We start from the raw sequence: 16079 nt of genomic DNA on the forward strand, positions 1-16079 counted from the left end.
TAGCCCGAATGGATAAATGACTACAGAGCACGTTTTGTCACTTTGGTCAATGAAGAAGAAGAAGTGTTAGTAGTAGTTGTCTGGTTTATTAGAAGTAAGACAAGAAGAGACATTTGGACAAATGGAGAACCACACGTATTATTTAGCACAAGTAGGTTCTCCTAGGCGCTTAGAAAGGGAGGGGTGAGCACTGACTGCATTTATGTGGTGTCGGAATAATAATTTTTTTTCCCTCCTTAAATCTTGATTGCAAAAAGAGAAATAAAGTGTACAGTCTGAAAATGCTAATCCAGCACATCTTTATTGTAGCGTCTTTGTTGATTCCCGGTGTTGGGCAGTAACGCTGCTAAAAATGACTTGTGCACAAGCCTTCTTGTATGCCTATTGTTCTCTTTTTCCAAGTAATATTTTATTAAAACAACTTTCCATTTGGTTTTGTTGATTAAAATGCCACAGCTGAACCTTATTAACCTTGGAAGGATAAAAAGTCAACATTCAAAGCATATGGAATCAAGGCTAAGTAACAGGCGAGGGGAATCATCAGAGGCATTTATACCATATTATCATAATTTGAAATGGGTAATATGCCAGGAAAAAAGCATCTCTTCTTACTTGGTGGAATCTTTGATTCGCTATAAAAATCCAGTGAATCACATTATGCAAGTTATTTTTATTTTTAAGTGTCTGCTGTTGTGGCATAACCACATTCCTAATGGTTTGAGTATTTGCATTTTGGATCGTACTGCATGTGCCTTTTTAGTCTTTGGAGTATCCAGTATCTTTGTCTTTGTCCCTGTCATTGTCCTTTCCTGCCTGTATTTGACTTATTAAAGGAGCCCTGTGGAGTTTTCTTGTAAACAAACAAAACATTTTGTTTACAAGTTGTTTCTCACCAAAACACATTGGTTGATCCTTGAGGTCTAACAATTGTGTGAGTAAATCAAGTTTCACCAATGTTTACAAACTTTCTGTGTTACATGTAGCATGTCCAGACATATAAAAACACCGGCCAAAAGTTTGTTTCAAAACTCTGAGTGTGAAGAAATGAGATCCACAAATACAAGCGGGACTCACAAATGCCTGCTCGAAAGTTGTAAATGGTAGGAAGATAATAATTTATTTGTAAATGATTTAATATATTCACAGATATTTTTTAAATTTATTTGTGTATTTGCAGATCTGTTTTATATTTGCAAAATATTGTTGTGAGTTTAGAAATCTTCATTTTGTGTTCATTGTATTACACATTTACACACGGATCGCTCATTTGTTCACACAAATAATATTGAAACAAAATTAACTCCATATAAAGTTGTAAAAACTATGAATTTTTGGGGAAAGGCGCTACGAAACAGGAAGTTGTTGTAACTTCAGTGTACATGCTCATATCAGCACCAAACTTTACATGTTTGAAGAGTCCTGCTCTGAACACATCTACATGCTAATATTTGCTCATAGTCATAGCGCAACTGACTATTTATATGCTGTGATGAACAACCTATAACAGTTCGGCCATATCTTCAAAACTATCTCAGAAAATCCTTAACACATTGATGAAGTCATGTTTTGCCCTGAAACGTAACTTCACTGTACATACTCAAATATGTACCAAACTTTATGTGCTTGATTATGGTCCCGCCCCGAACACATCTACATGCCAAAATTCAGTTATAGTTGTAGCATCACCTACTGGCAACAAGAAGTAAACTCAATGTGACCCTTTTCATGCGATTTTAAATAAAATTTTCACGATGTGTTCTTCACTTGACATACCCAGGACATAAAGTATAGTTACCAAGTACTCCTCTAGCGCCACATAGGGGACAGTCCTTCGTGCAGTGTCCAAAGCACGTGTCAAATTCAGAGCCGCGTCGGCAGAGCTGTGTCACCTCTGGCACGGCCCGTGCTTCAGGTGTAAGGGCCCGCCTAATGCTGCTTGCAGCTTTAATTAGCATTCATCTTCTTTACTGCCTTTACTGACACATTAATGTGTTTTTGACATGCTGCCGCCACCTATTTATCACTGGAATAGTGTGAGACCATTAGCTGGAGTGTGTATCGCATCATGCAAATGCTTGTGCATACTCATACGTGCCTGTGTGTTCTTGTGCCATGCACGAGAACAATCAAAATGGAAACCCACTCAAGACACTGCTCCAAAGTGTTAATGCTCAAAACTCCACAGGGAACGTTTGTGCTAGAGGCCAGGGAGTCATCATATATAGAAATAGATATCAGAACAGTAGGATTCATCATCAGGGGAAGGTATCCACAACTTTATCTCTGAAAATCATTCCAAACTGATTGTCAATGAAACATTTTATGTAAATGTTGCACTAGACAGAAGAGATGCCTGCAGGTTACCAAAATCACCAGGAATTATTCTTACCTTTTAAAATCATAAATGTCCAAATAAAATTTTTGAGCAATCTGACAAAGGTTGTAGTTACGCAGGTATGGAGCACTTACTATGATAGTTTAATTTCTGTCTCTCAGGCCAGCAGCAGCTCTGATTCTCTGGATGGACCTTGTGTGGACTACGCCAAGAGCTACGATGCAGTCGTCTTCGATGTGCTGAAGGTGACTCCTGAGGAGTTTGCTGTGAGTATACTTCAGTTGTCACTCAACATTTGTGCAGTATAAAAGACAGATCAGGTCTTACCTGAAAGACCCAAGCATCCTACACTGCTCAAAAAAATGAAGGGAACACTTAATCATCACAGTAGAACATCAAGTCAGTTAAACTTGATCTTCCTCTTGATCTTCCTCTGTCCTGAGGCCCTCAATTCGAATAAGGAAAAAAAAAACCTCGAAAAAAAAACCCAAGCAAGAAGGGATCCCTCTCCCAGAATGAACGGACATTACACAGATGTCGTGTGTACAAATAGATTCACAACAGAAAGTCATTCATGACAATACACAATTCTGATCACAAAATGTACATTAAAACATAAGGGAAGAGGATGGATTCAATAGAGCAGCTTCAGGTGTCACCCACAGATGGGATCTGAGCCACACCACCATGGCGACCTGGACAGAGGACAGGCCACACAAACACAAAAGGATAGAGGATTTAGATAGAGGAAAACAACATTCACATAGAGAGAGAGCCATGAGAAAATGCAAACTAGAGAGAGAAGGGGAGAGGTGGAATCTCCTGGGGACAAAGATCCAGATCAGCGGCTGAATGAGGCACTGACAGCCAGGAGGTCCCACGATGGCCGACGGTCTGTTTACTGCATACAGAGTTCTCATCAACTCTGCTGGGCTGCAGAGCTTTTTCGCCTCCTTTTTAGCTCAGTGTTTTGGTTTTAGTTCAGATCTACTGTCCAAGGAGGCACTCTACAGGGTAAGGGGCACGATCGATTGAATTTGGCTGAGGGTAAAAGATGGCGTTCTGCACATTTACCTGAGGCAGGAGAATAGAAGACTGGAGAGTTGAGAGAAAGGACACTTAACTTTTTTTTTAGGTCCAGCTTTGCTACTTTTCTCTCTTTAGAGCAATTATTTCGTTATCTCCTCGTATAGTCAACAGCTATTTCAGTGATAATTTTACAGTATTTCATTCTGTGCTGACTTGATTTGGTTTGTCTTAAATGTTTGTGCTTCTACCATGGCTAAGTAGGCAACTTAAACAATTTCTTCACACTGGTTGTTGTGTTACCATGACATTAGAGATCTGACTTTAGTACAGAAGTCAGAGCTTTTATAAAATCAGGATTTAATGAGGATTAGAGGAACTGCAGTTTCAGCACTTAGCACAGGTTCCAGCTTTCCACTAAGATTGCTAGCATTTATAGAGAAACTCTATAACACTAACCTGCAGCCTCAGACATACAGCAGCCCATTCTATTCATTTATCATCGAAGCCCAGACGCAGATGTTTTAAGCAGTTATTCCTAATCCGTCATTTCCAGTTATGACTTATGGACCTATCCATGTATTCTTCCACCATCATAGTTTCAAAATGTCCATCAGATGTCGTATATACTGGATCCATGTATATACCATTGCATGTTGAAAGGTAATGTAGACTTCTTTCTTGTTATTTCAGAGCCAAATCACCCTGATGGATGCACCAGTCTTCAAAGCAATACAGCCAGAGGTAAGAGAGACCCATGTTGTCCAAGTGGTTTGTCTCCTGAGCATTATTTCCACTTATAACTTGGGAAATCTTCCAACTTCACATTTTATTCTTGTTGGAAAAAAAGGCAGAATTCCCGCTGTGGTGTAACCCATTAAATGAACTGTTCTTAAAATGAACTTAAGGGAACAGTAATAAAAGTGTTTACTAATCTTATTAATAATCTGTTAATGGGCCCTAGGATAATTGTGAGTGTTTTGCAGGGAACCCCTCAGAGATCTACCCCTCCCCTCAGAATAGTTGCAGTTCCCTTTCTGTTTCAAATACGTCTATTGCTGCCATGCCTCTCCACTGGAAACCTTTCTTATCCTCTGTTAGTCAATGAAATTCCAGTCTTCTCTACCCTGAAGGATTTCCTTCCATCCACATGCTTTACACAGATGTATGCAGTGAAGAGGACCAGGCAGAGATGGTCGATTAATTAGGGACTCATAATTAGAAATTCATTCAAGATGAAGCCCGTGGTGTGTGTGGTTCAGTTCAGTTTTTCCAGATGTCAGCAATTACAGCTACATAGCCATGAACTTTATTTTTCCTGAATAGAATACCTGTCAGTGGTGAGCAACACTTAATCTAGGGCAAGTTATCTCAACCCATACTCCAGGAGCTCAGTAGGAGGACTAAGAGTCTGGAATCAGGAAACTGGAACTGATAGTATAAATGTTTTCTTTGATGTTTACTTCAAACTACGCATTTTAACATCATTTTAAAAAAAAGTTTTATTATTGATGATGCCCAAAAAGCATAAAGACTGCTATAGTTAATATAGTTATATATAGTTTAAAAATAATAATTTATTGATTTATTTGATAAAAATTATTATTTGATTACTTCCTGTACCTAGCTATTTGGCACTCGATTAGTGTGATGAAGGGTCATAGCATCATGTATTAGTCTTTCATCAAGACATCAGGGCACTGATTGTTGGTTATTCTAGTTAATTTTCCACCTTATTTCAGTGTTTAGTCGCTACTTGTATCTGCGCTCTCTCTCTCTCTCTCTCTCAGCATGGGATATTAAAAAACATGCTTTTCAACTTGACCGTTTTATCTAAATTTCTCTGGTTTATCTCATAAATGCTGGAAGTGAACTTCCCTGTGTGTGTGTTAGTGGTCAGTCCATGGCTAAACCTCTCAACAGCTATTAAGCCTCGCAAACCTCTTTATACACACACACACACACACACACACACACACACAGGTACACACACAGGTACACATCTAGTTTCTCACTGCAAAACTGCAGCTATCTCGCCTCTTCCTGTCTCTCTCTCCCTGTACATGTCTCTGCTCACTTTGTGCTTCAGCAGTACTTTCATAAAGTCGTCGCATTTAATAAACTCACCCGCGATTTTTGTTTTCACCGCAGCAGGTGCGCCCGATGATCTAAAACAACGTTTTACTGAGTGTCATCTGCAGTGGTGCGTTCACTGTCTCTCTGTAATGTGAAATTTCCTCCGTGTCTTGTGCCATAATACCAGATAACATCTCTTTCTGTGTTTCTTTGCAAAATTCTAAAATGACTTGGCAAATATAGTTAGGCAGCTGTTAAAATACCTAGGTAAAGTAAATGTGGAGAACACTATATTTATTTTGTAAATATTACACCTGAAACCTACTTTGTCTTCCAAGTGCATGTGTCACGTGACTGTTTTAGTACAATCATGACTGAGTGATCATGCCTGTAGGTCAGACTACTTTAATTAACCTAAGATGGAAAATAATAAGAATGACAATAATAATGTCCCTCCCCCACAAAATATGAGTTGAAATAAATCGAGGTCTGAATCGAACCGTAGATTTGGTGAATTGTTATACCCTTACCTGTCAGAGGGCTTCTGTGGACCCTTGTTGAAGATATACCAACCACCCCATGCAGTGGGCGCAGGGAACCCCCAATACAATGTAAAATGTTTTGTTTTTCTGCCGAACAGTGCTGCAGTGTACAGGCAGTATCTGAACATTATATCGATAAATTACATCACCCTTGTTCTCACAAGTAAACAGATCAGAACAGTCATGGGAACATGGGATTGATCCAAATGAAAGTAATCTTGTATATGATGAAATTTGGATTTCTGGGGGTTTTCCTGTCAGTGCAGGATGTTCCTTTGTTAATGCCTTTATTTAGACCTGTCAAACTGGATCAAATCCTAGAAGGAATGGAAAAAATCATTGTAATTTAAATTGGCACAAAGTAAAAGGCAAGGGAATTTTCAGTGGAAGGGCCGCTGTTTATCCCTGCTGTTTTATTTATTAGTCTGTCTCTAGTTTGTCTCTGAGAAAAGAACAGTACCAATGTCACTTAAGATAGTGGACAGACCATGAGATCATGTCCACATCCATTCTAATGATTCCTTTTAAACATTTTAGCTATTCTAGTGGCATGGCTCTATGGATGGCAATGTCTGTTGATCGGTCTATTGCTTTGGTCCAGACTGGAATATCTCAACAATTTTCTGAAGGTTTGCCATAAAATCTAAACAGACATGAAATTTTAGACATATATTCATGTCCCTCTCAGGATGAATTGTAATATCATTGGTGAGTTTTTGTTTGGCGCCATCATCAGGTGACAACTTTATTTTGATTAGGACCATATACTTGCAAACAAATGTCATTCTCATAATCCTCAGCTGTTTTTCTCAGCTTTGTGTTTAGTGCTAATTAGCAAATGTTGGCATGCAAACACGGTAGATTAAGATGGTGAACTTTGTAAACAGTATACCTGCTTCATATGACCATGTTAGCGTGCTGATGTTAGCATGTTAGCAAAGCATTGCTGTTCTTAAACACAGCCTCAAAGAGCTGCTAGACTGGTTTGGACTCTTGGTCTTTCTCTTCTTTCCTTTCCTGCACTATTAATTTGACTATGATATTAGAAAATAATACACGTGATATATTTTTGTATTGTCTTTAGTGTTTTGATTTTCTCATTGGCAGGAGCTGGCCAGCTGTGGATGGAATGGGAAAGAGAAACACAGTTTGGCCCCCAATGTGGTCGCATTCACACGCAGGTTCAACCAGGTATGTCCTTGCAGAATTTCTAAGGCAAGCTATTATGTCTACATCTCAAATAATTACTCAATAATAATAAATAATAATAAAATAATAAAGGCAAGTGAAATACTGTTCACTTTTGCTTACTGTTTTAATAATGTAAAACCTTTCGGTTTGTTGAAATATTATTGAGTATAAAGAATTTTGGTCTTAAAGCTGCTCCAGTGAGCCAATATCAGCGGATTGGTCACAACCTAAAAAAAAAAACAATTAATTAGTGGATGCTATTTCTGTTAGGCGCCAAATCACAGTTATCTTGTAGCGCTTTTTCATTAGCGCATAATACAAATCCTTCCTACCCATAGAACGAATTAGAATAGAACTCAAATTATAGTTATAAATAGGCAGCTGCAATATTGCAGACTGTTCCTTTAAAAAGTCTGTGTGTATTATTAAAGGGGACCTATTATGTCCAAAGTTTCAAATGAGGTCAATGTATGTAAAATTAATCACTGTTAGCAAAAAGATCAGAATGCTCTGAATACTACATTTCCAACATTTTTTTCTACTTTAGTGCCTAGGTGATGTCCGATCGGCACAGATTTACATTATATTTATTAATTTATGTATAAATAAATGACTTTTTATCCAAAGCGACTTACAATTGCTATATGTCAGAGGTCGCACGGCTCTGGAGTGGCAGTGGGGAGTTGGCATGAGTCTTATCTGTTGCGCCATCACCACCCCAGATGTCCTTATATCTGTATCTCCTTATTTTGTTTTAAAGGGCTTTCAACCTTCAAAACTTTGAGTTGTTGATAGCATAATGTTGAGCTCTATGTCTCTTTTATTCTTAACTGGTAATAAATTGTATTTTGTTCCTTAAATTGGTATTAAAGCAATAGTGTATGAGTTAAGGGAGGAAAAGAGTAAAATCTATCAAATCCTCAGGAAGACAGAAGGGAGTCTTTAGTTTTTCCCTCCTTGATACATATGTAAGACATATTAAATGAAGATATCAAAATAATCAATAAAATCTTTCTTCCAAGACCTAGTGCCGACATTACCCACAATGCATCCGGACCGATGATAGCTGGGTCAGATTGGTGTGTGTTATGCTAGTAGCGGCTAATGTAGCAGAGCAGGCTAAAGAGGTCTGGTATATTACTACTCTTTAACTGTACACCTCCTTATTGTGTCCTTTTCAAACTTGTAGTCTTGAGCCCCAACCAGTGTAAGAGCGAGTTACTCAGAAATTGAAATAAGTTACTAGTAATAATATTACTTTACTTATTACGGGATGATAAAAGTAACTAGTTATGTTACTCGTAATATTACTATATTACTTTCACTGCTACTATACTACTTTCACATCGGAGTATGTAAACAGGGTCATTTTGATAGAATCCAGCACGACCCATACTAAGGACTGAAATTCATGATATCTCAGCCTCTGCTGCTTTGCATTTTGAATTTTTTTTAAATCTGCCTCTAGAAGTCCCCATCTTTGATAAAGTGCAGTACTAAATCAATGGAGTTATTGTTACATACACACACCCAGACTTGTGTGTGTGTTATGTTTTTGTATGTTTTTATTTTTCAGGTGAGCTTTTGGCTGGTGAGAGAAATCTTAACTGCCCAGACACTGAAAATCCGAGCAGAAATACTGAGCCACTTTGTCAAAATAGCAAAGGTGAGTTCAAGTTACTGGATAAATGCTAAAGTCTTATTAACACTATGAGACACATTTAATGTTTTAGTTATTTGCAAGTTGTCCTTGCCCAGATCCCACTGTTTGTTAACTTCTTCTTGTTTGTTCAGTGTGTTTTCAGATTGATATTGAGCATTGTTCTCTGACATGTATTATCATACTATCCATTAATCAGTTAGTTGTAGTCAGAGATGCAAATATCGTGATTTCCTGCAGTTGATTTTGTACTTTTTTGTAACAAAAAGTAACAATTCTAACTTGATTTAATTGACAGTCTTTTTGTGTTCTTGAAACATTTTGTTACTATTCTAAACTATGTGTTTTCAGAGGACAAAAACCTGTTGATTGCCTGATTGCATGAAGTACAATAGGCTCGGTGTGCTGTTTGGCAAGATTTTCAGTGTTATTAGGAAATCTGTCGTCAGACATGGAGATGTGTTCAGAAATCTAACCCAGCAGCTGTTGAACAGTTAGTTTTTTAGTGAAGATTTTTATTCCATAAGTATCTGCCAGTTGCTTGTAAAGCAATTGTAGCATAAAATCCAATATAGTCTGTGAAGCTGCAGCATACAGGAGCTACCCAGGTACTTTTACACAATAAGAGGCGTGATAGAGAAAGCAGACATGCTGATGGCAGGAACAAAATGGTGTGTCTCCTCTTGTGGTCTGATCAGGGAATAGTAGCAGGAGTTTTTCCCAGAGGTCAGTGTGTGGGATGGAAAGGAAACATGGAACCATGACATAATCTTTTTGTCAAACTGCAATGATATTGACTTTTGAAATAAAACTACTGAAGCACGCTATGTGCCTGATGGTAACTATTCACAAACCCAGAATGTGTCATCATGAGGAATCACTCTGCAATTATGGATTAGAACTTCAGCTATACTGAGGTGTGGAAAGAGTCATTGAAATCAGACGTACATATACTGGAGGATGTGTCCTGATTTGTACAATAAGGAAAGAAATATGAGATTATTTCAAAAGTATTCATTATGGTAATTAAGTATACACTCAACTCAATGCATTTAGGCATGTAGACGTGGTCAAGACAACTTGCAGAAGTTTAAACCGAGCATCAGAATGGGGAAGAAAGGAGATTTAAATGACTTTGAATGTGAAACTGAGGCTACGTTTCACACAGGCTCACCAACGCTGGACAATAGAAGATTGGAAGAACGTTGCCTGGTCTGAGGAGTCTTGATTTCAGCTGCGACATTCAGATGGTAGGGTCAGAGTTTGGCGTGAACAACATGGAAGCATGGATCCATCCTGCCTTGTATCAACGGTTCAGGCTGCTGCTGGTGGGGTAATGGTGCGGGGGATATTTTCTAGGCACACTTTCATGTCCATCCCTTTCTGAACACAGTGTATCATCTGCTGACGGCTACTTCCAGCAGGATAATGCACGACGTCACAAAGCTCAGATCATCTCAAACTGGTTTCTTGAACATGAGTTCACTGTACTCCAGCGGCCTCCACAGTCACCAGATCTCAATCCAAGTGAGCCCCTTTGGGGTGTGGTGGGACGGGAGATTCTCATCATGGATGTGCAGCCGACACATCTGCAGCAACTGCGTGATGCTATCATGTCAATATGGACCAAAGTGTCTGAGGAATGTTTCCAACACCTTGTTGAGAGTATGCCACCAAGAATCAAGGCAGAAGGGGGTCCAACCCGGTTCTAGCTAGGTGTACCGAATAAAGTGGCCAGTGAGTGTATTTACTTGAAGCAAGTGTATTTAGTAATGGATTCTGTTACAAAGATACAGTATATCCACTAACACACAGCACTTATTAGTGGAATACATTTGTTGTTGGTTTGGGTCTGCACATGGGATTTGTTGACAAGAAAAAAATACAGAGTAATGCCAGTTTTATGCTTTAAAGGTTCAGTGTGTAATATTTAAGAGGATTTATTTACAGAAATGCAATATAAGATCCATAACTATGTTTTCAGTGGCATATAAAGACCTTACATAATGAACCATTATGTTTTTATTACCTTAGAATGAGACATTTCTATCTACATACACCGCGGGTCTTCTTATTCCTCCTCACCATGTTGCGATGCCATGTTTCTACAGTAGCCCAAATAGACAAATTGCTCTACAGTTGTGACTATGTTGAATACGTATGAAAAACAAGCAGAAGCTGTAGTAGTAGTCATCTGGTTCATAAGAAGTAAGAAATGAAATTTTACAAATTTGGACCACACGTATTGTTTAGCAAGAGCCAACAGAGCGTGTCGGCCACCGTAGATTCTCCCCTGAGTTTGTAAAGGGAGGGGTGAGCTGTTACTGATTGTGCATTCATGTGCTGTTGGAATAATCAGAATTTGTTTTTCCTCCTTAAATCTTTATTTCAAAAAGAGGAATAAAGTGTACATGGGACACAAAGAAGTATACAGAACGGTATACAAATATATAAGAAGACAGAAATAGTCTATTATATAAAGATATTAAAAGAGGACCATAACCTGATTCAAACTGAGGATGTTGCGATTCGGTCAACATCTTAACCCCTAGGTCATAGATGCGCCTTGCCCATTGTTTTTAATTGAAATCCGAAGGAATTACAAGTGCATTATTCACAGTTCAAACAGAGTGTGAAGTTATTAACCTATGGTAATATAGTACATTCCGTGTTAAAAATAAAATATAATTGCCAAAAAATAATAAAATATCTGTGTTTGTTCCCAGAAACTGTTGGAGTTGAACAATCTTCATTCTCTGGTGTCGGTGGTGTCTGCCCTGCAGAGCGCCCCCATCTTCAGACTCAGCAAAACCTGGGCGGTATGACATCAGTTTCATTCACTGCTTCTATTTGCATCAGCAAACCATCAATATCTGTTACTGGCTGCTCCTAACTAATTGCCCTAATGAACATTATTTGAACTTGAACCTGAATTATAATGACTACATTTCTTACTTTTCTACAGTGATACTAATTGAAAGTGCAGTGTATTTAAAAAAGAGAAAGTCTCGGGGACAGATTTGTATGCAGTATGTTCAGTGGTTCTTCAGATCAAGTGTGTGGATTTTGAACAGTGGGTGGGGCATGACTGCCCTTGCCCAAACATACAACACACGCACAAACACAGACTGTTGTTGCAGTTTGTTAATAACTAACATTTGAAACTAACCAAACAGCTGAAACCTAACCTGAAAACTGATTCTTTGTTAGGATCCATTGTGCTCCGCTCAGGTAACCTGACCTTAAACCACAGACCTATACTAGACCTGACTTTTCTGAGCAAGATTCAAGCAAAATGTTTTTTTTGAATTATTTCTTTGTTTAAACTTTCCAGACTTGTATATAATATTAGAATGATCATGGATTCCAAAAGCTCCCTGTTTGCTCTCCGAGACCTCAGTGTTTAGTTTATCATCATATTCTACTGGACAGATCTGAAAACTGTGCTGGAGGTTTTAGTGGGATCAGATCTTAAAATAGAAAATAGAGATAGCAAATGGTGCTTGGCTGTCCACTCAAAATCTTGTTTTACTATCACAGATAGTAAAACAAGATTCATCATCATTCAAACACCCATTCTGGGTGTGATTAGTTACACATCACCTGTTTATGAGTAATCAATTTCTCTTCCCCTCCAACACGGTGCAAACTGTTTGGTCCTGGTTTTAATATTTGGACGTGAATCCTTATTTTACAGTGCTGGATATAAGACCATGAAAAGTGGGTGCATCAGCGCCAGACACGAGGAGAAATACTCTGTATGTTTAGTACAGAGGGAAACTGTATCAGCAAAAAGCAGGAAAGCTTTTAAAATCTCATATTACAGATTTAGCAAGAAGAGAGGTTGCAGGGTTGCCAACTTAAATCAACTATGTGGAGACATCTGAATATGTAGTTTTCAGAGCCTTCTGACTTTTCTGATTCAAAACTATTAAGCTGATTCACTTGGATTATTGATTTCTAAAAAATTAAAGTAGAACTATATTCCACTAGTGCAGAAACTAAAAAATATTTTCATTTTGGATTATCCTGCCAGTTTGTTGCTTGATAAAATGATTGTTTACAGAAAACAGTTAAACTTGCCCGTCAGAATTTCTAAGTGCCAAAGATGTCTCCGCATTTCTTGTTTTGTCTTGGCAACACTTCAAAACCCCAAAATATTCCATGTATTATTTTATAAGACCAATACGTTTTTACCTAAATCAATTATCGTAATAGTTGCTGATTAATTCTCTCATACTAGATTGACCGACCAATTTTTTGAGAGCTAAATCCATCAATCAGCTGTGGGTGTCTTAGTCAGTGGTATTGTACAAGTGTCTTATTTAGTCAGCAATACACATTATTTACAGTGCTCCTGGGAGTCTCTTTTAGGTGGTCTGGGATGTTTTTTTGCAATGTTTGACCAAATCCACATGTTTCTGGCTGACACGACACACTAATGTACGGCGCATACTGTCATACAGTATTCATATGGTGCCTTGTAAACAGAGGGGCAGTACTAACCCATCACACATTTTGTTGATTTAATTTTTAGAATTCTTGTATACATGTATGTGTACTATATGTATCTGCATACCTGTGTATATTCTTTTATCTGTACAAACCTACCTGTTCATATCGGGTTCTCACTACATACATTTACTACATTACTGCACAGCATCAGTCTACCTCAGTACTAAAATATTGTACTTAAGTAAAAGTACTGTTACATTAATGAACTTGAGTAGATTTTTACACCACTAACTTTACTTCACTTTTTAAAATTTTCTCAGAGTAAACGTTACCTAGTTACTTTTTTAATATGTTATTTATACTTAGCCTGTTTAATTGAATAGCAGTCTTTGATTTGATTTGATTTGTCTTTGATTTGATTTGATAAAGGCAAAAAACCATATTGCACTTTTGATTTTAGTTCGTTTTACAGATACTTTGCCAAAGCAATGGTGAAAAACAATTTTTGGGAATGTTTCTGCTTCATTATGAGACTATGGCAGGCCACACTGGACTGGGAAAATGGGAAACACAGGACTGTATTTAAAGTCATATCCCTACATTCAAACAGGTGGTTCTTGTAATGGGGTATCATAAGTGTTAGCATAATTAATTTTTAATTAACATAGGCCTAAAATTAACTAGTTACCAGCCGGTTGCTAGTGCCAACCAACATTAGCAATGTCATGCACTTTTTATAGTTACTAAACTGTGAACTACGATTTAAAATGTAGCGAAGCACAATACTTCACACAAAACATACTTAAGTAAAAGTAAAATTACAGATTATGAAAACAACTTAAAGTGCAAGTACACAAAAAAACTACTCAATTACAGTAACACAAGTAATTATAATTACTTTCCACCTCTGTATATGAGAACAAGAAGAACTTAACTTATAAAGGGAGAACACCACTGAGATATGTTGGCAGAGAAATTATTGTTTAATATATTCCATTATGAATGATCCTTTAGCTCCAACAGTCAGATCTTTAACAGTGTATTTTTATGGGTTTTGTGTGTCTGCCATAGTTCCTGAATGAAGGAGGAGGAGGAGAACTCTAATTTGTGTCATTTTTCTTCTGATGTAGTTGATCAGTCGGAAAGACAAGGCCACATTTGAGAAGCTCAACTATCTGACATCCAAGGAAGAGAACTACACCTGCATGAGAGAATACATCCGCTCCCTGAAGATGGTGCCCTGTATTCCTTACCTTGGTAAGTCCTCCATCCACTCACCCTGATCCTTTTAAAGTCGGTGGTTTCCAAGCCCCTCAACATCTCACCTGACTAGTCTGAATTCTAGTCATTCAGATAGGGGCTTCATCAAAAACACCATGTACAGCGGCTGTGGCTCAGGAGGTAGAGCGGGTATGAATGTGTACGACTGGTAAATGCAGATGTAGTGTAAAAGCGCTTTGAGTGGTCGAAAAGACTAGAAAGGCGCTATACAAGTACGGAGCATTTACATTTACATGCCATATCAAAATACAAGCAGCATATATATCCTTTGTAAGGATTTACACACTTCTGCACCACATTCCAGGTGTGCTTCTACAGAGCACCATTACAGAGATGTCCATCTTATTTCAGTTCAAAACATGTAAAAACCTGGCTTATTTAGCTGCACGGACCATCATACAAGTCCAGGTGGTGTTTAAAGCATTTCTCTTTCTGTTAATTGTACTGCATCATGAAACACGTGTAAATATCACATTTATAATAATGCACAACACATGGACCACTGATCAAAAAAGGCTTTTAACATGTTGTCAGTACATTTGGGTCATGATTGTCCAGTTGTGACGTAATATACAGGGCACTCAATAGGTTTGTTTTTCGAACAGAGATATTAAAATGAAAATTCATATAATTTACAGTCATAATTTTCCCAACTACACCAGTTTTTTTTCCTTCTCACAGGGCTTACTGGCAAGTCTGTGGAAGGTTGTCTTGACCTTCAAAAACCATAGTCAGATGAGAAGTACATTTTATACATACAATTTACTAATAGCTTTAGTTAGGGGTTAAGTGTCTTCAGGGTGTCATTCCTCCTCTGCAAAAAGCAAGAATGAAACATAGTGCCTCTGGGACCATAGTGCAATACACAAAAACAGAACAAAAAACATACAAACAAGCATAGTACAATACTTTCTACATACTTGGAAACTATATTTAGGGTAAATGTGGCAGCCTGTAGAAAGAAATCTGTTTTTGAATCTGGTGGTTCTGGACACCGTGGTGTGTAAAAGCCTTCGATGGCAGGGAAAGTGGTCCCAGTGATGTGCTGGGCTGTTCCCATGCCAAACAATGATGCAGCAAGTCAGTGCGGACTCTACGGTCTCTATATGACTCTCTATGGTACATCTGTAGAACCTGGAGAGGTAGGAGGTGTGATGAGTTTTTCACAGATGCTATAGTGTTCCAAGATTTAGTGGAACTATTACAGGCAGAGAGATCTGACTGATAATGTTGTTTAGCCTTCCTAGTCATGCTGGTGCAGATCATTAGAAACACAAGCAGGGATGTACATCGTTTATTGCAAGAATAATAACATACAGATGTAGTGGATCAATGTGGATGCTGATGAACACACAACTTGGAAACAGCAGCAGTTTTCCACATTCTCCACCAAAATATGTAGTAAATATGTAGGGAAACTACATGTCGAAATGTGAAATATAGTCAGAATGGTCACGCAGAACCATTTGAACTATTTGTCCAGCGATATAACTTCAGAGTCTGCAAAATAACA

The 16079-nt window shown here is 38.0% G+C and overlaps 1 protein-coding gene across 3 annotated transcripts in view; it reads left to right on the plus strand.

Moving 5' to 3' along the window:
* Positions 1 to 16079, plus strand: part of LOC119914272 (ras-specific guanine nucleotide-releasing factor RalGPS1-like) — a 110507-nt gene that overhangs the window by 27047 nt on the left and 67381 nt on the right. For all 3 annotated transcript variants that reach the window (XM_038733470.1, XM_038733469.1, XM_038733468.1), the window contains exons 3-8: positions 2497 to 2601; positions 4055 to 4105; positions 7087 to 7170; positions 8747 to 8836; positions 11557 to 11649; positions 14416 to 14542. In XM_038733470.1, coding sequence (XP_038589398.1) covers positions 2497 to 2601; positions 4055 to 4105; positions 7087 to 7170; positions 8747 to 8836; positions 11557 to 11649; positions 14416 to 14542 — 550 coding nt within the window. The remainder of the gene's footprint in view (positions 1 to 2496; positions 2602 to 4054; positions 4106 to 7086; positions 7171 to 8746; positions 8837 to 11556; positions 11650 to 14415; positions 14543 to 16079) is intronic.

Source organism: Micropterus salmoides, unplaced genomic scaffold (assembly GCF_014851395.1).
Source record: "Micropterus salmoides isolate LMB-PRFRI ecotype aquatic unplaced genomic scaffold, ASM1485139v1 Ms_hic_scaffold_20, whole genome shotgun sequence".
Lineage (NCBI taxonomy): Eukaryota > Metazoa > Chordata > Actinopteri > Centrarchiformes > Centrarchidae > Micropterus > Micropterus salmoides.